Raw genomic sequence first — 26,375 nt, 5'->3', positions numbered from 1 at the left:
GCTTGGCCAATAGGACAGCATCTCAGAACCTCAGTTTTCTCATCAGTGGAATGGGTATAATAAGTAGCATTCCCTGCGCCAGAGGGTTGTTGTGAGGATTAATTTAGCTCACGTATGTGAAGCACTTAGTACCATGTTGGCTTTCCGTTTGAACTGCTGTTCTAATCACTCGTGGGAGGTTTTTATATAGTGAAGTCATGGTCCAAGCAGAGGAAGTGTAGAGGGCTGTGGGAATCCCCCATGAAAAGATGGGGAACTCCTACTTTTGGTTGTTGGTGGCCAGTGTGAGGTCCACGTTTCCGGATTTTTATGCGTGGCATCTGTGGAATGATGGAGGGAAGAAAGGGCAAATGTTGAGTTGAGTCCTAGGTCTGGCCTCAGGCAAGTAATTGACTTTGCAGAAGGCACTTGGAGGTGAGGAGCTGCTCTGGCGGGTCTTCTCTGTTGAGACCACAGACCTGGGATTCCCTCCCTCGTTCAGCACACCTGGGCCCAGACAACACAAGATGCTGGTTTCTCGGGGAGACTGTGGGGGCTCAGCAAGAGGATCCACGGAAGCCCTGGGCGTCATCCCTCAGTCCAGCTTCCGGACACATGTCCAAGGCAAAAGAACGGTGATACACTTTCAGGAAACACAGACAAGTCAGGGGACCACCCACTCAATCATGTCACCTTCTTTTTTTGAATGACATATTTTTCATTTCTCAAGAAATATCAGGTCTGCTTTTAAAATTTCTAATTTTTTTTCAAGATGAATTTTTTTTTGTGTGTCCTTTATTCTTTTTCAAAACCCCCTTCCCACCAAATATGTAACATACCTCAAGGCAGCAAAGAAGAGAAAGCATGTGAAGCTGCTGGCCCACGGCCTGGGACGGCTCCGAACTCAGTTTGGCTAACAACAGCAACATCATGACTATTATTTTTACAAAGTGCTCACCCTGACACCCTCTGGAAATCCTCTCCGGGGAGGGGCCCAAAGGAGAGCCGGCTACACTTGCAAACACTGGGGTGGGGGGATGGGGGGATGGGTGAAACAACAGGGGTAGAAGAATGGAGTAAGAGGGAGACAGATGGTGTGTGTGCTGGGGGGAGGAATCAGAGATCCTGTGAAACTTATGTTCCCTGATTTCCAAGAGCGTTTCTATTTAACCACTTCTTGCCTACTCCGGAGTCGGGGCTACCTGTGCCAAGAGCCTGGACTCTCGGGGTGCGCAGAGCTAGGGGCGTCGGGAGGTAGAGGCAGAGCGGGTCTTGCTTAGCCTGCTGGGGCTCCCGTCTGGTTTCGGGACCCAGGTAAAGGGAGGACTCCCTTTGCCAGACCCGGGCCGCGCAGGGGCCGGCGGGCGGCCGGCTGTTCGGACTGTCCCACGAGGGGGCGCGTCTCGGGCCCGAGGACCCGCCCCTCGCGGCGCTGGGCGTGGGGAGGGGACCTGGAGCCCAGGCGCCCGGCGCTCCGCCCCCCGTTTCCGGGGCAGCGCGGCTACCTGCACCGCCCGCGCCGCACCTGGCGGAGGCAGAAGTCGCGCACCGAGCGAGCGCCGGGCGGCGGCGGGGAGGAGGGACGGCACCGGCCGCGGGGCGGGAGCGGCGGCGGGCGGCGTGGAGGGCGCAGCGCGCCGCGCGGCGGAGGCAGGCAGCGGCAGCGGCAGCCGCGCTCGGCTCGCTCAGCCCCGCCGGCCGGGCGCGCACCCGGGCCCGCACCGCGCCGCTGCGGGCGCACATGGCAGCGTGAGCGGCCGGCGGCGGGAGGAGCGGGCGGCGCCGGGCGGGGGCCGCGGGGCCACAGGGCCGCATGGACTGCCGCGCCACCCCGACCGGCCCTCACTAGGGCCCCCCAGCCGCGGGCACCCCCGCCGCCCCCCCCCCGATTATGGTGCCTCGGCGGCCGCCCGGGTCGGGTACAGCCGGCCGGAGGCGCTGAGCCGGGGGCCCCAGCGGCGGCCGGGAGCTGCATGGGGGAGCGCGGGCCGCTCTTGGGAAGATGCCCCGGCCGGAGCTGCCCCTGCCGGAGGGCTGGGAGGAGGCGCGCGACTTCGACGGCAAGGTCTACTACATAGACCACACGAGCCGCACCACCAGCTGGATCGACCCGCGGGACAGGTAGGACCCGGGGGGCCCCCACCCCCCACCCGGGCCGTCTGTGCCCTGGGGGCCACCAGCCGGGACTAGTGGCGGAGGGCGGGGTGGCTCCGCCAACCTCTTGAGCTTTCTTTGCCCCCCCCCCCGCCCCACTGCCCTTCTGGAGCGCCGCTCCGGTCCCCGTGAGCTGCTGGGAGGAGGGGACAGCAGTGAGTTGGCCCAGGCTGCCCCACCGCCATCCCTAGATGGAGGACTTAGGCCCCAGTCCGCACCTGCCCAGAGTTTTGACCTCAAGCTCTAGCCCCGCCCCCGCCCCTTTAGGAGGAGAAGGCGGGCGGGGGCGGGGGAGCGACCCAGCTGAGTGATGCTGGGGCTTCCCGGGGAGGCTTTCCCCAGCGCGGGGAGGGCAGCGGGAGGGGGCCTGGGAAGCATCTGGTTGCGGGGGGAGGGCCCCAGGGTTCGGTGGGAGTCTGCCTGGGGAAGGACAGACGCGCGCACGGAAGGCTGGCTGGAGTGGGGGTTTTGACAGGTGCCTCTGAGATTCCGAAAAGAGCACGGAGCCTCCGGTGGCCTGGAGGCCGGGAGTGGGAAGGGAAGGGAAGGGAAGGGAAGGAAGGAGCAGGGGAGGGCTGCTCGGGGAGACTGGTTCTCCAGGAATCCACAGCAACTTGGGAGCTGTTGGCATGTAGATGGGGGCGAGAGGCCTCCGGCAAAGCCCTGCCCATCGCTCTTCCTCTTCGCTTTCTTCCTCTGGGGACCGAGCTCCTCGGCCCTGCACCTGCGCGTCCTGACCTTGGTGGCCACCACGCCGGCTGTAGTACAGGATTTTTTAAAATTTTATTTATTTTTTTGCTGAGGCAGGTGGAGTCCGAGATGCCTGGTGTGGCCTTTAGCTTCCAGACTTTATCCCAGTTTCCACTGTTCGGCATTTCTTTTCTTTTAAATATGTTTTTATTGATTTCAGAGAGGAAGGGAGAAGGAGAGAGAGATAGAAGCATCAGTGATGAGAGAGAATCAATGATCGGCTGCCTCCTGCACGCCTCACTCTGGGGATTGAGCCTGCAACCCCCTCACCATAATCGAAGGGAATCGTGACCTCCTGGTTCATAGGTCAACACTCAACTACTGGACCACGCAGGCTGGGCTGTTTGGCATTTCTTTGCACACAAGCACCCCCTCCCCATGTATGTGGTGGGGGGAGGGGAGGACCACTTTCTGGGACAGCTTTGTTGTCCTTTGCTGACTCAGTCCTTGGTCAGAGTGTGTTAGGAATGTGGAATTTTCACCTGGTCGATGGCTGTGACCTTGGGCATCAGGTGCCTCTACAGCAATGCAGGTAAATGTTTTGGACCCTTCATCTTGCTGGGTTACGATGTATGTCCCAGGAGGCTCTGATGGGGGTGTAGCAAGGTGAGGGTGAACAGAAAGAAAAAGTGTTAAGGAGGTGTGAGTTCAGATTCTCAGGGTTCCTGTGAGCAAGTAAATTCATTCATTCAACACTTACTGGGTTGCTCTATGCTCAGTGCCTTGCTGAAGGTCTCATTTACCATAATCTGTAAGAGAAAATTTTAATGCTAGAGGGCATTCCTTGGGCAAGCTGCTTTAACCGCTGGGCCTCAGTTTCCCTATTTGTCAGACGAATGGTTTGCTGGGAAGGGAAGCAGTAATAGTGGAATTCTTAAAAGTTGGAAAGGATATAGAAGATCAGAGTCCAACTCCCATTTCCAAACGTAGGAGAAAATTTGAAGCCCAGGGGTGTGAATAGCTTGTTTCTAATACTCTCATATGCCAAGTTCTTTTTAAATATTACTGATTTACAGAGGAAAGGAGAGCTATATAGAAACATCAATGAATGATGAGAGAGAATCATCGATTGGCTGCCTTCTGCACGCCCCACAGTGGACAGCCCACAACTCGGGCATGTGCCTTGACTGGGAATTGAACCGTGACCTCCCGGTTCATAGGTCAACCCGCAACCACTGAGCCACGCTGGCTGGGCATCATATGCCAAGTTCTTTACCGGCTCAGAACTTTAAACCTCCAAACATGTTCAGGCTCACTTTTCTTCCCCAATCCCCTCGGGGCAGCCCCTTGTACTGCTCCTAGAAGAGACACAAGTTCCAGCTCTGTGTCCTCCCCCAGTTTAGGTCCTGGCAGGTGTGCTGTTAGCAGTTGGATGACAGAGGTGAACACCCACACCTGGTGCTGCTCACTCACTCACTCTGGGTCGCCCGCCTACAGACTGTTCGGGGTCTCTGAGAGGATAGTGCAGCTGTAGGAAGCTTCGCGAACACCCGTCATTCTTTACCCTTGGAAGAGGGCAAGCAGTATTGCTTCCGAGAAAACCTGACTTGGCTAGAGCATAATTTCCCAAATTTTAGTACTATGTGGACCGCCTTCACGATATTTTGCTATGTGCATCTGTGCTTTGCTTACTTCATACTTGACTTTAAAGGAACTCATTTTGAAAAAATTTTTAAGCCACTTTCACAGTGGGAAACTAGGAATATCTATTGCCGTAAATAGAAAGGATCCTTTAAAATACAGTGGAGGAATAAAACCCCACTGCCATTATATTCTAGCTCGTACTGTGGCCTGCCCATGGCCCCAGCCACAGGCCTGCGCAGCCTTTGTTTTTAGGCAGATTGGCAAGCAATGGAGAGGAATTAAAAACATACGGTTGCTGAATGGAGCCCCTGGCTTCTTCACTGTGCAAGTCATTGGTTTTGTGCCTCCTGGTCATGCACCTGCACTTGCACTGGGCTGGTGTGGGGCCCCTGAGCTTGGGGTGCTGAGGAGCTCTGAGTGGTACCTTGGGGTCTCTGATGAATCTAACTTTGGAAGTTTGGGGAAAGAGCTGAGCAGAGGGCATCTATTCCGGGCTCTCCGGAATTTCCTTCCTGCACCCTGGGTAGGGATCTCTGTCTGCTGGTCCTGCCTGCGTGGCCTCAGGCCGATCGCTTGAGCTCTCGGGTGCAGGTGCTTCATCAGTGAGAGAACAGGGTTGATGAGATGGTCTGGGAGGATCCTGCCTGCTCTCAGGCTTCTCCTTACCCCTCCTGCCTCCAAGACAGAATTTGGTGGTGCGGGTAGGTGGGAGGGTAAGGGGGCTGTGAAGAGGAGGAAAAATTTAAAAAGCTAGAAAGAGCCAGACTTCTTTGGGGTGGGGGGTGGGGTGGGGTAGAGGAGATAAATCCTGCCAAGGTGCTTACATCTCTGCAGCTGGTTAATGCTGGGAAACAAATCACACACAAGATGCTTACGTGCGGCCGTTTGCGTCTGTCTGGGACTTTTCCTTACCTGAGTCAAGGAGATGCCTGCCCATTCCCCTGAATTTAAAAGAAGCCAGTCCAATGGGCCTTCAGTCAGAAAAGGGATTTCTTAGCCACCAAGAACAAAATAGCGTCTCGGGTTACCAACCCCGAAGAATGCCCTGGCACATTCCTCCCCGTGGGGCTGAGCTGTTTTGTGTGCTGTCCGGCCTGGAGGCTGCTGGGGGTAGGGAATCCAGTGTTCAGCGTTCCCTTTCACCAGGGGGTTGGAAGAGCAGCCAGGCAGCTGGCCCTGCCAACTCTGTCCCCTTCTCACCCAGGGGAAGGCTGGGAGGCCGGAATTCCTGAGGACGGTTGTCCCAACAACCGGAGAGGGTCCAGTAGGCAGCTCGGGCCCTGCCTACTGGGCCAAGGGCTCTTCCTGAGGCCTGGCCGCTGGGAAGGTGACCGGTCCCCCCCGGGGAGTGGGGTGCAACCCCACGGAGTGATCTTCCTTTAGCAGAGTAATAGCTCCGGGTGCTTCTGGGAGCTCCCAGCCACGGGCCAGCGTGGCGAGGGCATTTGAGCCAGGGGTATGCCAAAACAAATACGCTGATTGTTCTCGGGGGAGGAATGGCCCTGCCGGAGAAGGTTCCTGAAGTCGGATTCCTGCCCATTCTGTGGTTTGTGGTCAGACCTCCTTCCAGGAGCCACCTGGAAACTCCCGGCACAGTTTGGGGGGCTGTGTGATCAGTACCCAAGGCCCACATGGCCGAGGGGCTACGTGGAGAGGACTCAGCGACTTCCCTCATGACCTGAGGAAGAACTTGAGCTAACCCTGCCGTCTCAGAAATCATTGACGTTGTAGGAAGTTGGGCCTAGCAGTCACAGACCTTAACCTCCGCTGGTCACAGACCCTTGTGAGAAGCTGACAGAGGTTAAGGATGCTTCTTGAAGACAAGTGTGAACACAAGTGTGAACATGGTTTGGGGCACATAATTTCAGGGGGCTCATGGACCCCAGGTTCATAAATTCCTGCCGTAGATTAGCTTAGAAACCGCTCATCACTAACTGTGTCCCCTTCTGTGTTAGGTAGGAAGTAATGATTATTTACTGCATCCAGGCCGTCTGCTGAGAGCTTTCCATGGGATTTCTTTTAATCCTCCTACCAACCCTGGGAATAGGTAGTTATCTGCCTGAGGAATCTGAGGCGGAGTGGGGGGGCGGGGAGGCGGGGCAGCTCTGAGTTGGGTGAAGCCACTCAGCTTTTGTGAAATGAAGGCACACTGACTTACGAACCCTCATTTCTAAGCCCTGCACCGCTCAGCTGCCTGCTGAATCCAGACTTCTACTCCATTGCCTAAGGAGTTTGGCTTTGGGGAGTGGACCTGGGACAGGCATGGTTTCACTTCCCCGCAACCATTCTGGTGTGGCCAGACCGCAGTTCACCAGAGAGCAAGTGTGGATAATGGGGAAGAGGGTGAGCCTTTTGAGTCCTGGCATGTTGGGTCTGCTACGTGCTACCGGAGTGAGCCTGCAAGTTACACACGCTCTCTGAGCCTTGGGTTTGTCTTGTGTAGGATGGGGAGATGCATAAGCAAGCTGGCAAGGGCGGTTCTGAGCATTAAATAAGCTAAGTCGGTCGGGCAGCCAGCACAGAGCGTGACATGCAGGAGGCACTTGGGGATGCCAGCTCTTTCAGCTTTTACTAGAAGTACCTGCAAAACACTTAAGCGGAGCCGGAGTCTCGCCGAGCTCTGCGGCAGTTGGCAGACAGGTTGGGCCTTTCTGGTCATGTAATCCAGGGTTCTCATTTCACCGATGAAACGGAGACTCAGAGACAAGTGACGTGCCCAGGGTCACACAGCAAGCAACCGTCAACCTCGAGTCGCTAGCACAGGTCTCTTTTCCTCTTTCTCTTGCGAAAACTTGCTCCTAAAAATCAGATCCAGTTTCTCCTCTGCCATCGTAGTCGTTTGGGAATCTTTCACGCTTGGGGCTGATTTCTTCCAAATCCCTTTTCACTGTGCAGACCAACACGTTTCTTTCCTAGTGTCACAGTCCTGGGTGAGTTGCGTCATAGGAATTTGTCATTTGCCGAACAGTTAAAGCACCAGCAACGGCAAGTGAGTTACTATTTTATAATCAGGTAAAATGGATTTAAGGTTATTGTCAGATTACTTTTCACCAATTTCTTAAAGCAGGAGTTATAACCAGCCTGCCATGGAATTTACCTGAAGCCTCTATTCCCCATGCTTCTCCTCATGGTCCCCTAATACCTACAGATGTGCCTTCACAAGTTATTAGAGAGTTTTCCTTCTCTTTCCGTTCCCTGGGACTCTACGATGCATGGGGTTATCTTATGCCCATTATTAAGAAAGAAATAGGTTAAGAAGCACTAGTAGAGATAAGAGGAAGAAATAAGAGACTTTGGAGCCCATAAATGAATAAAGTAATAATAAAACGCTAACGTGTGAACGTTTACTCTCTGCTGTGCACTGTTTTCTATTATCTCATTTAATCCTTTCACTGACTGTGTGAGGTAAAAGTACTCTTATCTCCATCTTCGGATGAGGGAAGTGAGACCCAGGAAGGTTAAGTCACTTGTTCAAGGTCACCAGCAGGTGATGCACCCAGGGTTGCAGCCCAGGTAGTGGAACTCCTGAACCCAAGGTCTTATTAGCTGTAGGTAGCACTTCTGGGTGCCAGCGTGCCCTGTCCACTGGTTGGCCTTGAGAGTTACCATTTATTCCTAAAATTTGCTGTGGGTCTCAGCGAGAGATGTGGGCAGAGGAGGCTTCATCCGAGACGCCAGTGAGAGAGATCCACGTGGCGGGTGGCTTAGGAGACTGTTGGGCACGGACCCCACCTTCTGGGAGCAGCCCCTCACCAGAGCTCTGGGAGGGAGAGAACAGAGACGGAGGCAGGGGCACTCGGAAGGACGCAGTGTGGGCCGGGTTCAGAGTCGCTTCCAAGTCGCTTGGGTAAATGCTCCCGATGGCCAGGGAATGTGTAGCCGAGGCAGGTCCTCTCTGTCACCACCCCTCCTGCTTTCAGCCTAGCCACACTGACCTGGTTCTCCAATCCCCGGGGACCGCAGGTAGCTGGGAAACACTGCTCTTTTGAAGAGGAGAAAATCGGGTTGCCTTAGTTACTGGGAAGGTTGGAACACCGGGCTCAGGTGCACATAAGGAAAGCCAGGCTAGAGTAAGTGGCCGTTGGGGGTGGCCGGCCGGTTGCTGCAAAGCTCTTGGATGGAAGAAGCCTTGGTCAGGTTTGGGTGGCATTGGTCAGGGTAGTGGGGAGGGGTGGGTACCGACTTAGTGGCAGTTGGCTGTCCGGCCTCCGGGTTGGGGGTTCTCGCCACCAAGAGGATCCACAGCCCCAGCTCAGTGAGGGAGGGGCCTGGATACGGGAAACCCACTTCCTTTGGAGAAATGGCTCGGGTGACCTAGCGCTTCCACCGGGACAGGGCTGAGGGCTGGATCTAGGCTGAGTCCCTGTGACAGATTCCCGCCTGGCCTCTCCCAGCACAGAGAGGGCCCGCCCGCCGCACACCCTTAAGTAGAACAGCGAGCAAAAGGCTCCGGTTGCTGCCGCTGACAAGCCTCGGCCGCCTTGAATCCCTGTTTCAGAGTGAGATAAAAGAAGAGAAAACGCAGAAACTGGATACAGTGGCGTTTTGTTATTTAACCTTCACCCAGCGGGCCATTAAGCCTCCAGCTCCGGAGCAGAAAGCCTCTTGCCAAAATGATGGGGGGAGATTGAGGAAGAGGGGGGACAGGCGTTCACTGTTGTTGTGTCGGGGGAACATAGGACATTCTATAAAGAGGCTGGCCAGGGGAGAGGGGGTGGAGTAGAGAGAGTGGGGAGGAGGAAGAAAAAGGACAAGTGTGGTGGGTCCCATGCCTTCCCCCCACCCCCTTTTCCCAATTCCCCTCTCAAAGCTTCTACCCATGACATCTCGCCGTTGGGAAGAAATGGGATCTCTCCGTTTCAAATGTCTGCCTAAGAAAAAGGACCGAGGCTTAAGTTCTCGTACAATGGTCGGCCAGGAAAAAAAAAAAAAAATGAAGCTGCATCAAGATTAGGGACACCTTTGTTGGCTTTTTCTTCCCCCACTCCATTTATCACTCCCTGGCAGCCGGGACGCCAGGCCAGCGCAGCTGCTGCTTTTCCCCGGCCGGCCGGCTGCCTGCTGTCACCGGGCCTGGTTCGGTGGCAGCCCGGCCGTCCCCACGCCAGCGTCCTCCCCGCCTCGTGGCGGTTACCTGTGTGATTCGTTCCCGGGGCCGCCCTTAGGATCCACGGACTGGGACCTGACTCGGAAGGGTCAGGTATCAAGATGCAGGGATCAGGTGGCTGAGATGAGGTGACCCCGGGGCAGCCGTGCGAGCCTGCATCTGCCGGGGCTTTCCTTGGCCGGCTCCCGCTCTGTGAGCACGTCGCCGTGTACTCCAGGAATTCCTTGCAAGTGCATTGTCTTTGTGTCACGAGCAAGGAGGACAGTCACTGGCAAAGGTGATGACTACAAGGCTCTTAGTCAGAGTTATCCAGAATCAGCCTGATCCAGTGCCTGTCCCGGGCCTTGGCCGAGCACTGTTGATGACGGTGTTTTTCTGGCATTTTGCAAGTGGGGAGACGGAGGCTAAGAACAGTTGAGTGGCAAAGTCAAGGTCATAGAGGTAGAAAGAGGCAGGGTTGGCGTCTGAATCTAGGTCTGTCTGATTTCAAGGCCTTACTCTTCGTACCACTGCATTCAGTGAATTTGGAGAGAAGGGAGGAGAGAGGAGGGGCAGCCAAGGGAAAGGGACTTTTTTATTTTTAATTGAACTCATTGGGGTGACATTGGTTAATAAAAGCATGTAGGTGTCAGATGTACAGTTCTAGAATGCACCCTCTGTAAGGGGGAAGGGACTTTGAACTACAGGGAAATAACCAGAAACACACCAACCAGCATGTAGACGCCTTGTTCACGCTGGAGAAACATGTCTGTGGGGTCCCAGCCAAACGTTGGTTTGCCACACCACACTGTTCCCTGCGGTGGGTAAGGCCTTCACCAGGATCTCCGGAGGATGCCGCGTCCGGTCCTGGCTCTGTCCTTGATGCCTAGTGAATGACCTTGAACCAGTTCCTCTGGGCTGTGTGTGAGTAGCACCTGCCTACCCCGAGGGCTGAGCCGAGGATGAAATGGCACCAGACTGGCAAGTCTCAGCCCAGTGCCGCGTGCGCCTCAGGCTCCCTCACGGGAGCCGTGCCCACTGGGGCTCCTCTGCCTGCCCGTGCATTGGAACAGGAGCTGGAGCCCGTGTCCCGTCCCTGCCAGCTCAGGTCTCTTCTGGTGAGCCACGGTGACATCAGCACCTCCAAGCCACCTTGGCGGCGCTGGTTACATAAGTAAATCAATATATTCTTCGCCCTGGTCTTATCGGAGGCAAGCCCTGCTTAGGAATTTCTGCAGTGAGGTGACTCGCGCCAGTGAGCTGGCACCAGGCTGCGTGGGAAGCAGGGTAATGAATTGCAGTTGTCATGGCAGAGCTCAGAGGCTGGGGCAGGAACTGGAGGTCTCTGGGATTAACGGGGAACTGTTGGACCCCACGGCCCTTCCCTCGGAAGTCCCCTCTCCCCGTGCCCTGTGCTCTGTTTGAGAACCCACTGATGGTAGCCTCGTGGTGGCACGGAAGGGCACTGGTGTTTATCCGTCCCACCCAGCTGGGCCATTCACTCCGCAGGTATTTATGGAGTGCCCACTGGGCTCCGGGCGATGTTGCCAGCGCGGGAGGGTCAGAGCAAAGTCCCTGCTGTCACGGGTGCACCCTTGGGCGAGGGAGATGGACACACAGTTAAAGAGATAAACTGTAAGATGACGGGGGTCTCTGTGTTCTCTTGGAGTTTTTTGAGTTGTTTTTTTTTTTAACACATCTTAGGAAGGTGGAGGGGCAGGCTCGTCATGACCCCTGTGGGCAGTGGGGATGTGAGCTCAGACTTGGAGCTGGGAGGCCTTTGTGCCTTGGGTCGGGTACTGCCGAGAGCCGGCTGTGGTGAGCTGGGCCCTGGGCTAAGTGCTGGGCGTGCAGGGGCCACAGGGCAGGCGGTCTCTAACACACAGCACTTACTACCGATCAGCTGAGGGATGGTCAGCAAGCTGTGCAACTAAGGGCAGAAATGCCAGGTTTGCCGAACCCCATCGCCTTCCTCTCCTGTTTCACCTGGACACGGTCAGCCATTTGAAAATATTTCCTGGAGGCCTGTAAATGGATAGAGTGTCTGTAATATGCCTGGCATTGTGGCTGCCCGGGGAGTCAGCGGTAATTAACCAACAAAAATGCTATCCTTGTGGAGCCTACCTTTAGAGCCTCGGTTGTCAAACAGGCGGAAGCTCAGAACCCCTGGAGGGCTTGTTAACCCCACTCCCACCCCCAGTGAGGCCGGAAATTTGCATTTCCAACAGCTCCCGGAGGAGGCGTTGACCCTTCACAATACCCTAGGAGGGGGCCTCACATTCTCCCCGGTTTACAGCCTGGGAAACTGAAGACCCAGGTGAGGTCCCTCGGCCCTCCTTCTTATGCTAAGAGAGCTAACGGAAGTGGGTCCCTGACAGGCCCGTTTGCCAGCAACGCTGGGATTGCCAAGGGTGAGAACTATTGTTTTCCTGCTGACCTGAGGCCTGGGTGGTGGCAGAGCTCCATTATGAACGAAGTCACAGGGAAGCAGGAGGTCGGAAGGAATTTTCTTGACTTTAGAATGTATAGAATTATATATCCTTGCTTGAGGGAGGGGGCAGGACCCAAGGAAATGGTCTTCCCTGTGTCTCAGTGGCCAACACTTTGCTGAGTTGCTCTTCAGTGGGAGGGTCCCGCCCAGTCCCCTTCAGCTCTAGAGGGCGTAGGGGAGGATTGGGGAAGAGGCCAGATCTTCCCCTCCAAGAACCCTCTTAACAGGGAGGCAGAGCCCAGCACTGATCCTCTTGACCAAGACTTGGATTTTCCTCTCAGCCTTCTCACTAGCGATTTCTTTCCTGCCATGTTCAGTATCAGAGAGATTTGGGCTCATGTTTGCCTTCATGTGAAAATCTCTCAACTCCCGTTTTAGCTGGAATGCTTTGAAATAAATTGGTCGGAGTTACTTCAGAGTTGTAGACCTGGGGGTTGGGCCTCCCTTTCATCTGCTCTCTGCCCTCAGCAGAGCCTGGTCTAGGTTTCAGGAGCACATCTGTGTCCCTGAGACGGCAGGAGTGTGGGGAGTGCAGATGCTGTCACCATAGAGATCGTAGCCTGTGGATAGGAACAAATAATAGCGAGCATTTATTCAGACTTCGGATTGTGTCAGGATGTGGGCTGTGTGCTTGGCACGCGTCGTCCAATTTAATTCTTACAGCAACCCTGCGAGGTGAGAACTGGTACCCTCTCCATCCTGCTGATGGAGGCTTAGAGAGTAGAGAACTTGCCCAGGATCGCACAGCCAGCTAGGGGCAGGCCTGGGATGTGAACCCAGTCTGCCTGCCCCCAAAGTGCATTGTTCTTCACCGATCTGTAGGTCAGACCAAGCTGGTGAGCGGCCCTGACTTGATCCCAGGAGCTCCGACCAGAGCCCCTCTCACTACTGTGATTGCCACAGGGGCAGCTGCTTCCCTTTGCTCGGGGTCTGTCTGGAGAACCAGACCTTTCTGTTTGCTCTCCCCTCCTGTCTTCACAGGTGTCCCTCACTCAGAGCAGGGGGAGTGAGCTGTTTTCCTGAGCAGTTGGTTTTTAAAAATCAACTGCATGCCCTAATGCTGCTCTATGTGTTTCATAGTTTTATTACCTTAACTGTCACACTCACCTTCTGAGGGAGGTCCTGTGACTGTCCCCATTTAGAGATGAGGAAGCGGAGGCACAGAGAGGCTAAGTAATTTGCCCAAGGTCACACAGCTAGAAAGGGGCAGAGCTGGATTCACGCTCAGGCCATCTGGCTCCAGACCGCACGCTCTTAGGCTGGCATCCACGTCGAAGGGGCATTGTGAGAGTTACAGCATGAATTTCCTCATTTAAGGCATCTAGCGGAGAGCAAGGCTCGGAATAAGTATTCAAAAATGTTAACAGTCATGACATCATTACACCATTAGTTTGTGGGTGACTGACTCATGGCTTTCATGGTGCTGGTCTGCCTCATAACCCTCCAGCTCAGCAACCAGAGCTAACTCAGTGTCTCCAATTCAAATTCTGTGGCCGATGCTCATTTGGAAAGATTACAGAGCTGGCCTTGCACTGGACTCATCTGATACAGGGAACCATGGCAGGGGTCGGAGAGTCGTGTGCTCCCAACCTAGGACGGCAGCTGCCCACCCAGGAGAGGCCGTGAGCAGTTGGCATCCGTCGGTCATTCTTGCCCTGAACCTCCACAGTAAATTGTTCTGAATGTGTGGCCATTAGCAGGACCTGGTGGTTACTATGTCCGAGCGCATGTTCGATCCTGAGCCTTGCTTCTGCCCCGCCCCCTTCCCCCCTCCCCCGTGGCAATCCTCCATTCATTGTGTGAGTCTGACCCTCTTGCTGCTGGAAGTGTGGCAGGTGAGCCAGGGCCCCACAAGCAATGATGGCAAAACCCGCAGGAATCCATCCTCACCTCCTCACTACCCTCAGCCAGGAAGGGCCAGGCGGACCACAGGGCCACTTAGAGACAGACCTCCTCTGCAGCCTGAGCTGGCTTCCTGCCCTCTGGGCCCGGGTCCCTCACCAGGAGGCTGCCCTCTGCTGCCCAGTGCCACCCAGCACGGTGGCATTGCCTGGGAGATCCTTAGAAATGCAGACTGCCAGACCCACAGAATCAGCAGCTGTGTTCTGACGTGATCCCTATGCATGCTCCTGTGTGAGCAGCACGGACCGTCAGTGCTGCTCAGTGCTGCTTTGGTTTTGTTCTGTGGCTGGCTGTGCCGCTTACCAGCTCTGATCTAGGACTCACCATAGTCATCCTATCAGTTGTAAACACAGCGCCAAGGCAGCCGGTTCCCAGGGCCTCACGTGGGATAGAATAGGGATTGAAGCCGGGGGCCCTGTTGAAAGGGAATCCCATCTGCTGAGAAATGGCAGGGTCCTGAGGCCCAGCAGGTCCACCCGCGGGGCCAGATGCCAGAGGGCAGAGCAGACGCAGGCTGTGCATGAGGTCCACGGGGAGCAGAGCATGGGTGTGGGGGGCACGGGGCAGCCAGAAGGTGGGGTGGGAACCCTTGCAGGAGGACATTGTCTGTTGGCTGTAACACGTAATGAGGACGTGGCCCCCACACACCTGGCGGAGATTGCAAAGGCAGGATTCTAGCCCTCATAACATTGGCTAGAGCTGGGCAAGGAGGTCTGGGTTTCCCGATCAGCTTCCCAGGCAGGGGCTTGAATGGGACCCAAAATAAACGGGTCCAAACAGGGCAGAAATATTGCCACGAGGGGACTAACAGAAACGGAGCCTTCAGCCACGGCTTAGGCTGGCTGAGCCAGCTCCTGCCCCTCCACCCCAGTCCAGCCAGGGGAGCCCAAGTGGGTGGTGAGGGCGTGTGGCCGGATCCCAGCGGGTTTTCCCGTCACTGCTCACGGGCCCTGGCTCACCTGTGAACAGAGTTCCGTTCTGGCAGAAGCCTGGACCTTGCCCCAGCACATTCCTGGGATAACACCCACCGCTGTTAACAGTGACAGCCCCGGGAGTGTGAGCCAGGCGCCCAACCCCCGCCTGGCGTTCCTGTCCCGTTCATATGTATGTCTGTGTAAAATGACTGAAGAACGAGTCATTAGTGAGCTGTCCGAAGTCCCTTTGGGGGCGTTCCAGGAATATAAACCAATATTCCATCAAAGCCACAAATGGCTTTTTGCCCCATTCCTTCAAAGCAGGGTTTCTCAAGAGGGTGGTCCACAGACGACCTGCGTTAGACTCCCCAAGGAGCTTGTGAAACTCAGATTCCTGGGCCCTCACTGGAACCTGCTGCATTAGAATCTCGGCAGGGTTCTCAGGAACCTGCATTTTTAGGAATTTGCATTTTTAATATGCTACCCAGAAGATCCTAGTACTCCTTAAACTTGAAACCCTCTCCCTCCCCTCACTCACGAGGCACTCTCTTCCCTGTGCATAGACCATGTGTGCACCCTGTCCGCTGATACTCCCTTGCTGTGCCGCTGCACACAGCTAACAGTCACCTCTTCCGGGAAGTCTGCCTGGCCATCTTTGTCCCAGCTCATGGAGGGGCTAGCCGACACTCTTCTAGCATGAATCTACCACATAGTTGTCATTTTCATGCCTGTGTTCTCTACGGTGAAGCTTCCTATCTGTCTCCCCAGGCCCAGCGCAAAGTTTTGTAGATAATCGGTGCGAATGAATGAATGAGTGAGTGAATGAACGAACACAAGTGAGTGCGGCTGAGAGGCATTTGATTTGGGGAGCTGCAGAGTAGAGGTTGTTGAGCAGATACTTCCCAATAAGAAACTGCCACCCTCCAACTCTTCTCTTGGTCAGTTCACTCCTAGGTCCAGCTTTGGATCCAGAGGGCAAACATTAGACCCAAGGAGAGCCCATGGCTCAGATTGGCAGGGTCACAGCCCACCTGTTTGGGACAGTTTGCTTGCCCTGGGCCTGACCTCAAACCCAGGGTGGCTGGAATGGCAGGCCGGAGGAGCTAAAGAATAGAACTATCAGACCATGAACCCCCCTGGAGTCCTTTTCCCCAGCGTTTCTCAGAGTTTGCTACCATGATTTTCTGCGTGAGGCTCTGAATTGCTGTTTGCCAAACCAGGAACTGTTGACCCAACAGAAATCACACAAAGATAGGAGAAGCCCTGGACAGGCCGTCCTAATTGTTTTGGTGAAGGGAGAGCCAGGCGCCTGCCATCTGAAGAATGCTGCCCATCACCGACTCTGGAAAACAAAATGCATTTCCTTATTCTTAAGAACTGGAGCACCATGAAACCTGCTTTACCAGTCCAGCCACGCTGCCTCCCATCCTGCCTCTCTGGGTGTCTGTGGGGGTGGGGAGCCTCTGGGGGCTGCTGGGGGACGGCAGGAAGGGTGGCTTTGGAAAGGCCTGACCTGGAGGCTCCAGGGTCAGTTCAGATTGCTGTGACCCCAGGGGACCTCAGAACAGGAGACAGACTAACCTCTTAATGTGTGAGGTCAGGGTGAGGGCAGCTCGCTCTCTCAGTCGCAAGGAGGGTCAGAACCTTGCTTGGTTCTTGGAGAAGAAAGGAGTGGCTGAATTCTAGGCAGAGCAGCTGAGGCTCCTCGGCACATGCTTCTCGAAAGGAATTGGTGAAAGGGTAGCGTCCAGTTTAGTTAAATGCGGGCTGTATCTGAATCCTTCCAGCATTTGCCGTAATTCCACGAGGGAGCCAGGTATTACAAGATTCGAGGTAATTAGTGGGCTTCTTTTGTGCTTTTTTCATAAGGATGTTATGTCTGAATCCACTTTCTTTCTGTCCTCATCCCCAGTTTCACTTGGTTTGCTTTCAGGAGGAAGATGTTAGTGTTACCATTGGGTCAAGGTTTCATATTAAAAAAACAAAGTTCAGAAATCTTATTAGTTGCAGCCGCCCCCCCATGTTGTGACGCTGCCGTTTACTGAGGAATTTTAGAGACATTTACTATTTCACTTGTCCTCTCCTTCCATTTGAGGCAGCTGAAGCCCAGAGAGGTTAGGGACTCTATCAAGATCACACAGCAAGTTTGCAAGAGGGTTAGGTTTCCATGCAGGGCTGGCTCTGCAGTCCGAGTGCCTGTTGGTGCTGCCTTGTCCCGGGAGGTTGCGGGGCGCATCGCGGTAACGTTGCTAACACTCCCTGAGTTCTCCACCATTTCTGAGCCTTTTGTGTATGGGTCCTGATTGGAGAATTAGTTAAGCCGCACACTCTCCAGGGTGCAGCGGCTGGAATCCAGGCTCTGGAGGAAATTCCTGCCTCCTTCCTAGATCCTGCAGGCAGCCGGCTCCCACAGACCCTGCTCTGCAGTGAAAACGGGAGACGTGGCCCACTGGTTGGCGTGGCCCGGTGGTTGGCGTGGCCTGATGGTTGACATGGCCTGGTGGTTGGCGTGGCCTGATGGTTGACATGGCCTGGTGGTTGGTATGGCCCGGTGGTTGACATGGCGTGGTGGTTGGTGGGCAGCGTGGCCCGAGCGGCTGAGCAAGTGAGGTTGTGATGACCCACAGTGTCATCATTGGGTCATTTCTCAGGCGCTGAGCCAAGGGCCCTCCCCCTGCTGAGACCTCCTCTCCCGTTTCCCCCTGTGCCTCCTGCCCTCTTAGGAGCCACAGCTATTTGGAGACATGAGCACAGGGGCCTTTGCAGAGAGAGTCCTCTTTTCTTCCAGCATTCCCAGTATCCTCCCTCACGGGGAAGAGAGAGGCAGAATCCTGCGGGAAGGACAGGCGAGTGTATGGGACAGTTTAGATCCAATTGCTAGACTCCTGGAATACGTCCCTCGATTGTCCCCATTGGCATTCAGGGACTCTGCCTGCCTTCGTGAAGGGCCACACCACGATGAATGATGTGTTATCGGTGCAATGCCATCGCCGATGACGTCATGAGAATCCTGGCTTTGCGAGAGCATGTGCACAGGCCGGAATGCAGCGATAGAGAGGCAGTGAAAGGGCCCTGTTACACTGCGTGACCCAGCTCTTATTGTATAACTCCCGGGCTTATTGGCCATTTGTTCCTGTTCTCTTTGACAAAGGAATTTTTTTTTTTAACTTTCTGATTAGAAATCAGTATTGTAAGCTTGCTAATCACCTCTTTGGCTTGGCATGCGGACCCAGGAAAGGCCACACAGTACTTAATCTGTTTGCAAATGTTCTCTCAGTTCCCAGAAGTTTAGAAATGTAGTCAGCGCCTCATCTTTTAAAAAATTAGACTGTAATTCAGGATACTTCCAACTGTAATTATAAATGTTCTGAGGTTTATTTCACAGATACTGCGTTTTAGTTTACTTTTTAAAAAGTTATTTTTAATTGGGGTAAAACATACATAACATAGAATATACCATTTAAACCGTAGTTACATTCATTGTTTTTTAGTACATTCCCATCCCCGTGGAGCCATCACCACCTTGTGAAAGATAAGCTCTTTTCATCTTGCAAAACTGAAACTCTATTCCCATTAAACACTAGCCCCCATTCTCTCCTCCCCCCATCCCCTGGCAACCACCATTCTACTCTCTGTCTCTACAAATCTGACTCCTCTGGGGACCTCATGTGAATGGACTCTCAGTACTTGTCTTTTGTGATGGGCTTATTTCACTCAGTACTATGTCTTTAAGGTTCATCCATGTTGGACCTAGTATCAGAATTTCCTTGTTTAAGGCTGAGTAATTTTCCATCGTATCTATGTACCACCTTGGGTTTATCCAGTCCTTTGTTCCCGGACACTTGGGCTGCTCCCACTTTTGTTTTTGAAAAGTATTTACTTATTTTTTAAAATATATTTTTATTGATTTCAGAAAGGCAGGGAAAGGGAAAGGGAGAGAGAGACAGAAACATCAGTGATGAGAGAGAATCATTGATCGGCTGTCTCCTGAACACCCCACCCTGGGGATCGAGCCCGCCACCCCAGGCATGTGCCCTGACCGGGAATCAAACCATGACCTCTGGTTCATAGGTCAGCACTCAACCACTGAGCCACACTGGCTGGGCTGCTTCCACTTTGTGCCTGTCATGGACAAGGCCACTGTCATGAGTAGTGTCTGCACCACTTCCCATTCCCACCGGCAGTGCGCACGGGTTCCAGTTTCTCCACACCCCCACCAACACCCTTGTTATTTAACTATCCTAAATGGGTGTGTAACAGTTTGTCTTCTGGTTTTGATTTGCATTTCCCTAATGATTACTGATGTTGAACATCTACACCAGTGGTTCTCAACCTTGGCTGCACATTAGAATCACCTGGGAATCTTTTTAAAATCCTGATTTCTGGGCCTCATCTTCCGGAAATTGTTTCGTTGTTATGGGGTGGGGCCACAACATGAGTAACAAAGAAACAGAATTTCTGGAGGATGAGGCCCAGAAATCAGGATTTTAAAAAGATTCCCAGGTAATTCTAATGTGCAGCCAAGGTTGAGAACCACTGATCTACACAGATACTTTTTTTTTTTTAATGGAACGCTTCATGAATTTGTGTGTCATTCTTGCGCAGGGGCCATGCTAATCTTCTCTACATCGTTCTAATTGTGTGTGTTTTTTAGTATATGTGCTGCTGAAGCGAGCACTACACAGATACTTTTTAAACAGTGTAACTCCTCGGGTCATTTCGAAGCTTGAGAGGCAGTAAAACATACTGTTCAAGAAGCTAATCCTAGAAGCCAGACTGCCCGGGTTTCATGCTGGGAACGCTCCGTTCCTTACTGACTTTGTGAAGGGAAAAAAAAGACAATGACTGCAAAGTTCCAAGATGATGGAACATAGCAACCCACAGATCTAAGAAGCTCAACCAACCCCTAGCATGGTAATTATATGGAAAACCACACCTAGAAATATCATAGTCAAATGGCTGGAAATGAATGAGAGCAATAAGAATGATCTCTGACCTCTCGTCAGAAACAATGCAAGTGAAAAAAGAAATTGAGTAGTAATTTCTAAGGTGCTGAAAGAGAGGAAGAAAACTATTGGCCTTCAATTCTTTACCCAATAAAAGTATCCTTAGAAAATGAGGGCAGCCTCGGCTGGTGTGGCTCAGTAGGTTGGAGGGCTGTCTAGTACACTGCTAGGTCACGGGTTTGATTCTCGGTTAGGCCACATACCCCACCCAGGTTTCAGGTTCGGATCAGGGTGCTTAGGGGAAACAACCAATCTGTGTTTTCCTTTCTTTGTAAAATAAATAAAAACATATCCTTGGGTGAGGATTTTAAAAAAATTTTAAGAAATAAAGATTTTTGCTCAGCCGGCATGGCTCCATGGTTGAGCTGTTGGCCTATGAACCAAGAGGTCACCACTGAATTCCTATTCGATTCCCGGCCAGGGCACATGTCGGGGTTGTGGGCATGCAGGAGGCAGCCAATCAGTGATTCTCTCTCATCATTGATGTTTCTCTCCCTCTCTGAAATCAATAAAAATGTATTTTTTTAAAAAAGAAATAAAGATTTTTTTAAAAATGAGGGCAAAATCAATGCATTTTCAGATAAAAGCTGAGAGGAATTCTTACCAGCAGACTCACACAACAAAAAATGTTAATAGAAATTCTTCAGGCTGAAAGAAAATGACATCAGATGGAAACTTGGATCTGCATGAGAAATTAAGTGCACCAGAAATATAAAAGACTTTAACATTTTAAAATTTGATTTCTTTAAAAGATAATCAACTATTTAAACACAATAGTAGTATATTGTGGCTGAATTTCTTTTAAGGGGAAAAAAGAGTTAAACAGATGAGACAAAGGGGAGACAATAGGCAAGTTGGTAGACGTCAGTCCAGTTGCATCAATAATTCATGAAAAGTAAATGGACTGCACACTCCAACTAAAAGGCAAATACTGTCAGGTTGGGTAAAAACAAGACTCCAGTGTTGTGGGCTGCCTACAAAAGAATCACTGTAAATATACATATACAGACAGATTATATGCGATACAAATGCTAACCAAAAACAAAAACAAAAAACCAACAACCACTTGGGATGCCTATAATGACAACATACGTACAAAGTATACTAAAAAAAAAAGTATTACCAGATCCAGGGGGAGAGCTTTGTCATAATTGGCCAGTTCAGCAATAAGACAGAATAATCCTAAGTGTATACACACCCAATAGCTGAGGGCAAAACACATGAATAAGTGACTGCATTCAGTAGACCAAGTTTCCCAGCTCATTGTGCGGGGAAGGCTTGGTGGATACATTGCCTCATTCCGGGCCCATCTCCTTTGAGCCTGTGAGGAGGACGGTTGTGGGCAGAAGCAGGCTGCACCTCACGGTCTCATTCTGTGCTCAGCATGGTGACCACTGTGTCCTTTCTGTTCCTAGCTGGCCCTGGGGCTCTCTGATCACAGCCCTTATAGATAGTTCCTGCCTGGGACTCCACCTTTTCTTGCCATAAACATTTTTCTGGAACCTGCCAGTCTCACATAAGATGTCAGCCAGGAGGCGGAGCCATGGTTCCTGTGGTTGGAAAGGGCTGGGGCCCTGGAGTGCTGGAGATGGGGTCAGTGTTTGTCGCTGGGAACTCCAGGTGTCCCAGGACACAGGGTGACGTGCAGTGTTTCCCCGCAGTCTGGCTCCTGCCTTTCAGACACTGAAAGGGGCTGAGTCAGCACTAGGTGGGGCAAGGGAAGGGACTAGGGGAGTTTTTAAGCGATAATGAAAAGTCTCCTTGAAGAGGAAGAGGCTCCCAGATGGGGTGTGCTTGGTTGGCAGAGCATTGCATTGTTTTCAAGTGGGCCAGTTTGCTGACAGCCCAGCAATGATTGGTTGATTGATTGATTGATTTCTTTTGAATTTAAGAAAATTGTGGTAACATGCACATAACATAAAATCTACAGTCAAGCATTTTTTCAGTGATGACAAATATATTCATATTGTTGTGCAACCTTCCCCACCACCTATCTCCAGAGCTCTTCACCTTGCAAAACTGGAGCTCTGTCCCCATTGAACACTGACTCCTCATTTACCTCTCCCTCAGCCCCTGGCAACCACCATTCCACTTCTTGTCTACTCTGGGTGTTCCATGGAAGTGGAGTCAGACAGTATTTGTGGTTTTGTGACTGGCTTATTTCACTTAGCATAATGCCTGTTTCTAAGATCATCCATGTTGTAGCAGATGTCAGAATTTCCTTTTTAAAAAATACTTTTATTGATTTCCAATAAAATAATTGATCAGCTGCCTCCTGCATGCCCACTACTGGGGATCAAGCCTGCAATCCAGGCATGTGCCCTGATTGGGAAGGGAACTGTGACCTCCTGGTTCATAGCTCGATGCTCAACCACTGAACCACACCAGCCAGACAGAATTTTAAAGGCTGAGTAATACGCCACTGTATGTCCCATATATCTCTCTGTTGGTGGACACTGGGGTTGCTGCCACCTTTTAGCTATTGTGGATAATGCTGCTGTGAGCATGAGTGTACAGCAATGATTTCTTTCCGTTTAATTTCGTTTTGTTCGAAGGTAATGAGGTGAAGGTAGAGGTAAAAGTTAGTGGTTCGGGACACTGGCATGGCAACCTTATGTCACACTTGAGACCTAGAACAAAGCTGCATATTTGATGGGACAGAAACGTAGAGATCTCTGGGTAGGCTGCCCCACCCTTCTACCAGTCATTTGCCCTTCAGGGTCCCCATAGCCACTATCTGAGTAATGGTGTCATTCTGTGCATCCGCTATTGTAACAGGCTCAGAGCGTGGCCAGGCTCCAAGATCATTTACCAACAACTCACGTCGCAACTACTTTGGGAATTTTATCCCATAGAGCTTTCCAGAGCAAATGGTTCCCCTTCCCAGAACTTCATGGTTCTCCAATGCCCGTAGAAAACCCCAACACTTGCCCAGCTGGTTTGGCTCAGTGGATAGAGCATTGGCCTGCGAACTGAAGGGTCCCCAGGTTTGATTCCGATCAAGGGCACATGCCCAGGTTGCGGGCTCAACCCCAGTAGGGGCGTACAGGAGGCAGCCGGTCAACGATTCTTTCTCATCATTGATGTTTCCATCTCTCTCTCTCCTCCCTCTCCCTTCCTCTCTGACATAAATAAAAATATATTAAAAACTAAAAGAAAACCCCAAAACTTCTTAGCATGACTCAGGGCTCCACTGGCCCTCTCACATCTCTCCCACTCTTCTTCCCTCCATTCCTTCATTTATTGATTGGTTCAACTGTTCACCCTGCGCCCTGTATTCTGTGTGTGTGTGTGTGTGTGTGTGTGTGTGTGCGCCCTGTATTTTTGTATTTGTTTCTGACAAGCATGTCTAATATTGACTCATTCAAATGGTGTGTTAAAGGGCCCAGCACATAGTGAATTCTGAAATGTTTATGATTAGAGTTTTACCTTCTGGGCTGTCATTAGCTCTTCCTGGACACCTTGGGAGCCCAATCTTTTCATCCCCAGTGGACAGTTCGGGAACTTGAGCTTTAGAAATGCTGAGAAATGGGGTTTCTCATTTCGGACCTTGGATCAAATTCAGAATCAGAGCCAGCGTGTTGCTCTGAGTGAGATGGGGCTTGACGAGGCTCTGGGAAGCTGGAGGCAGCACGTGCAAACGCTCGGAGGCTCCGGGTGAACTCTGTCTCACCAAGCGCAGAGGAGGCCTTGCTGGGGCTGAGTTTGATTGCAGAACCACGAGAGGCCAGTGCTGGTAGAGGTTCGCCTCACGAATGCCCGAGTATAAAATGGTGCGGGGGCCCTAGCTGGTTTGGCTCAGTGGATAGAGCGTCGGCCTGCAGACTGAAGGGTCCCTGGTTCGATTCCAGTCAAGGCCACATGCCAGGTTGCAGGCCTGATCCCCAGAAGGGGGCATACAGAAGGCAGCCGATCAGTGATTCTCATCATTGATGTTTCTCTCTCTTCCTCTCCCTTCCTCTCTGAAATCATTAAAAAAAATATATATGTGTATACATATACATATTAAAAAATACAATAAAATGGGTTCAGTGTAGCATTACGTTGGCTGCCTTCCCAACTCTGGAGGGACCTAGAGTGAGAATCAAAGCTCATGTTAGAAGGACCAATCTTCTCCCTTTATGGGGAACCCAGGAGCAAGGAAGAAGCATGGCCCAAATCTGTGGCATTCGTGCTGATAAAATTCCAAATGCTCAGCTGGATCAGCGAGAAACGTGGAGCAAGTGCGTGGATGTGTCTGGACTTTTCCCTCTAGTGTGTCACCCACCAAACGTTGCTGCTGAAGACAGAAGTGGAATCAGAAAGACCAGTAGAAGGTTGAGTGACAGGCTCAAGGTTACCCAGCGAAGGTCACCCATGCTGAGCTGGGCCGCCCACAGTGTCGGCGGTTCAGTGCTGCTTCTAGCATAGCACGCAGCCGGCTTTTACTGCGTCTTCCATTTGGAGGCCTGAGCATCATTTGCGACCTGGGCTTCCTTTGCCACCTTAGCCAGGTTAGCTAGCCTTGGTGATCTCTGCAAGGTGAGGATGTACACCTGCCGCACAGGGCCCTACTGAAGACTAGCGAGCACGTCAGGTAACCAGCCAGCAGGCACCCAGGACAGAGTCGCTAGGAATGGTCTATTTTTGGTGAGTCCTTGCTTCATCGGCTCTGCCTTCACTTCGAGGTGCACGCAGTCATTACCTGGGACCCACCCCATGTGGTCAGGATTCTTGGTTGACTGCACCTGAAGGTGCTGTTGCTGAAGGTTCTGATTAGATACCGATGCCACACAACCGTGGTGGTTCTTCCTCTTCTGATTAGAGCATTTCCATTGGTCAACTCCAGCGATTGTGGGGGATGTATGGGGAATTTCTTCACTTCCTGCTCTCCAAAACTATCTGCGTGACCTCACTGTCTGGTGACTTTGTTTGTCATGGTGTCTGGTACTTACTCAGCCAGGGTCTGTCCTGGGCTGGTGTGCCCTCCCCGTCGCCCACCTCCAATAAAACAGACACAGAGCACAGAAAATCAGCCGATTCTGCAGGGCCCAGCGGGGACTCAGGATCTTTCCCCACCTGTGAAGTCGGCCATGCCCTTTGGCTCCCCTTTGGTGAGGGGCTCTTCTCTTCCTCCCCTACCCAATATCTCAGCCAGGAAGAAAGGTCTGCCCCAGAGTTCCAGGAGGGCACTTGTTTGCATTGCTGTTTGATCACCGCCCCCCCCCCCCCCCCCCCCACACACACACACACCCTTCCCCCTCCTCCCCTCACCTCCTGGGAGCAGAGACCTGAGTTATGCTTAGGATGTTACATCTACTGGCATCAAGGCCCAAGTCAGACAGCACCTAGAAGGTTTTGAGGTTTCTCATTTTCTGTGTTTAAAAAGGCTCCTGCTTCTTTTGAGACTGAACTTCAAAGGATGCATTCCAGGCCACACTTCCTTTTGGTAAATCTTAACCAGTGTAAATGTTTACTTTTCTGTTGTAAGTCCTGGGAGGTAGGGGAGGAGGGATTTCTGGAGCAGGTGTCCTGCCAGCGAAAGTTAAAACTTAATCTGCCTGGTTTTGGGGTGTTTATAATTCTGGAGTCATGCGAATGATCCTGCAATTAGAAGACACAGCCTTTTGCCCTAGCCGGTTGGCTCAGTGGATAGAGCGTCAGCCTGCGAACTGAAGGGTCCCGGGTTTGATTCCGGTCAAGGGCATATGCTCAGGTTGTGAGCTTGATCCCCAGTAGGGGGCTTGCAGGAAGCAGCTGATCAGTGATTCTCTCATTATTGATGTTTCTATCTCTCTCTCCCTCTCCCTTCTCTGAAATCAATAAAAATATATATATATATTTTTTAAATATATTTTTTGATTTTTTTACAGAGAGGAAGGGAGAGAGATAGAGAGTTAGAAACATCGATGAGAGAGAAACATCGATCAGCTGCCTCCTGCACATCTCCTACTGGGGATGTGCCCGCAACCCAGGTACATGCCCTTGACCGGATTCGAACCTGGGACCTTTCAGTCCGCAGGCCGACGCTCTATCCACTGAGCCAAACCGGTTTTGGCTCAATAAAAATATATTAAAAAAGAAGAGGAAGAAGGCACAGCCTTTTGCCACCTTTGGTGAATTCCTGGCCCCTGTGCCCCAGGCCCACCAGAAAGGAGAGGAATTTAGGAAAACCTGCCTTGCCCTGGTGGGGAGGTCAGTGCATGGAAATGAGAGGAGCGGGCAAGGCAATAATTAAGAAGGTAGGAAGATAAAGGGGAAAGCAACACGATGTATTCCTTAAAAACTGTGGCTTTGGTTAAAAATGTAAATTCTTCCAATGATTGCTAAAAGAAGACTCCATTCCCATGCCACCCTTCCGTGGGTCCCCCTCATTGCACCCAGGGACATAATACATCCAACTGGAGGGTCTTGGGGTTGGCCTGGGACCCGCACTCTTCAGGAAAGACTTCTGAGAGTCACCTTGCTGCCTAAGAGCCAGCTGAGCAGTGATGCTTCTCCCAGAACCAGTGGCAGGCCCTGCCCCCAAC

The 26,375-nt window shown here is 52.3% G+C and overlaps 1 protein-coding gene and 1 non-coding gene across 6 annotated transcripts in view; one reads left to right on the top strand and one right to left on the bottom strand.

Annotated features, from left to right (window-relative positions):
• Nucleotides 1–1,580: 1,580 nt before the first annotated feature.
• The window catches only part of WWC1 (WW and C2 domain containing 1), a 118,999-nt gene continuing 94,204 nt past the window's right edge, over nt 1,581–26,375 (top strand). For 2 of the 5 annotated variants that reach the window (XM_036312697.1, XM_036312695.1), the window contains exon 1: nt 1,582–2,100. In XM_036312697.1, coding sequence (XP_036168590.1) covers nt 1,982–2,100 — 119 coding nt within the window. In that variant the 5' untranslated portion in view covers nt 1,582–1,981. Of the gene's footprint in view, nt 2,101–26,375 lie in introns of all 5 variants that reach the window. The other 3 variants (XM_036312698.1, XM_036312694.1, XM_036312699.1) reach the window with 3 other exon arrangements.
• LOC118659420 lies at nt 19,421–19,530 on the bottom strand. Its single transcript, XR_004968548.1, has one exon. It is a non-coding gene; the product is annotated as a U6 spliceosomal RNA (small nuclear RNA).

This window comes from Myotis myotis, unplaced genomic scaffold (assembly GCF_014108235.1).
Source record: "Myotis myotis isolate mMyoMyo1 unplaced genomic scaffold, mMyoMyo1.p scaffold_m19_p_6, whole genome shotgun sequence".
In the NCBI taxonomy this organism is placed as follows: Eukaryota; Metazoa; Chordata; class Mammalia; order Chiroptera; family Vespertilionidae; genus Myotis; species Myotis myotis.
This window is presented reverse-complemented; position numbering and strand designations above follow the sequence as displayed.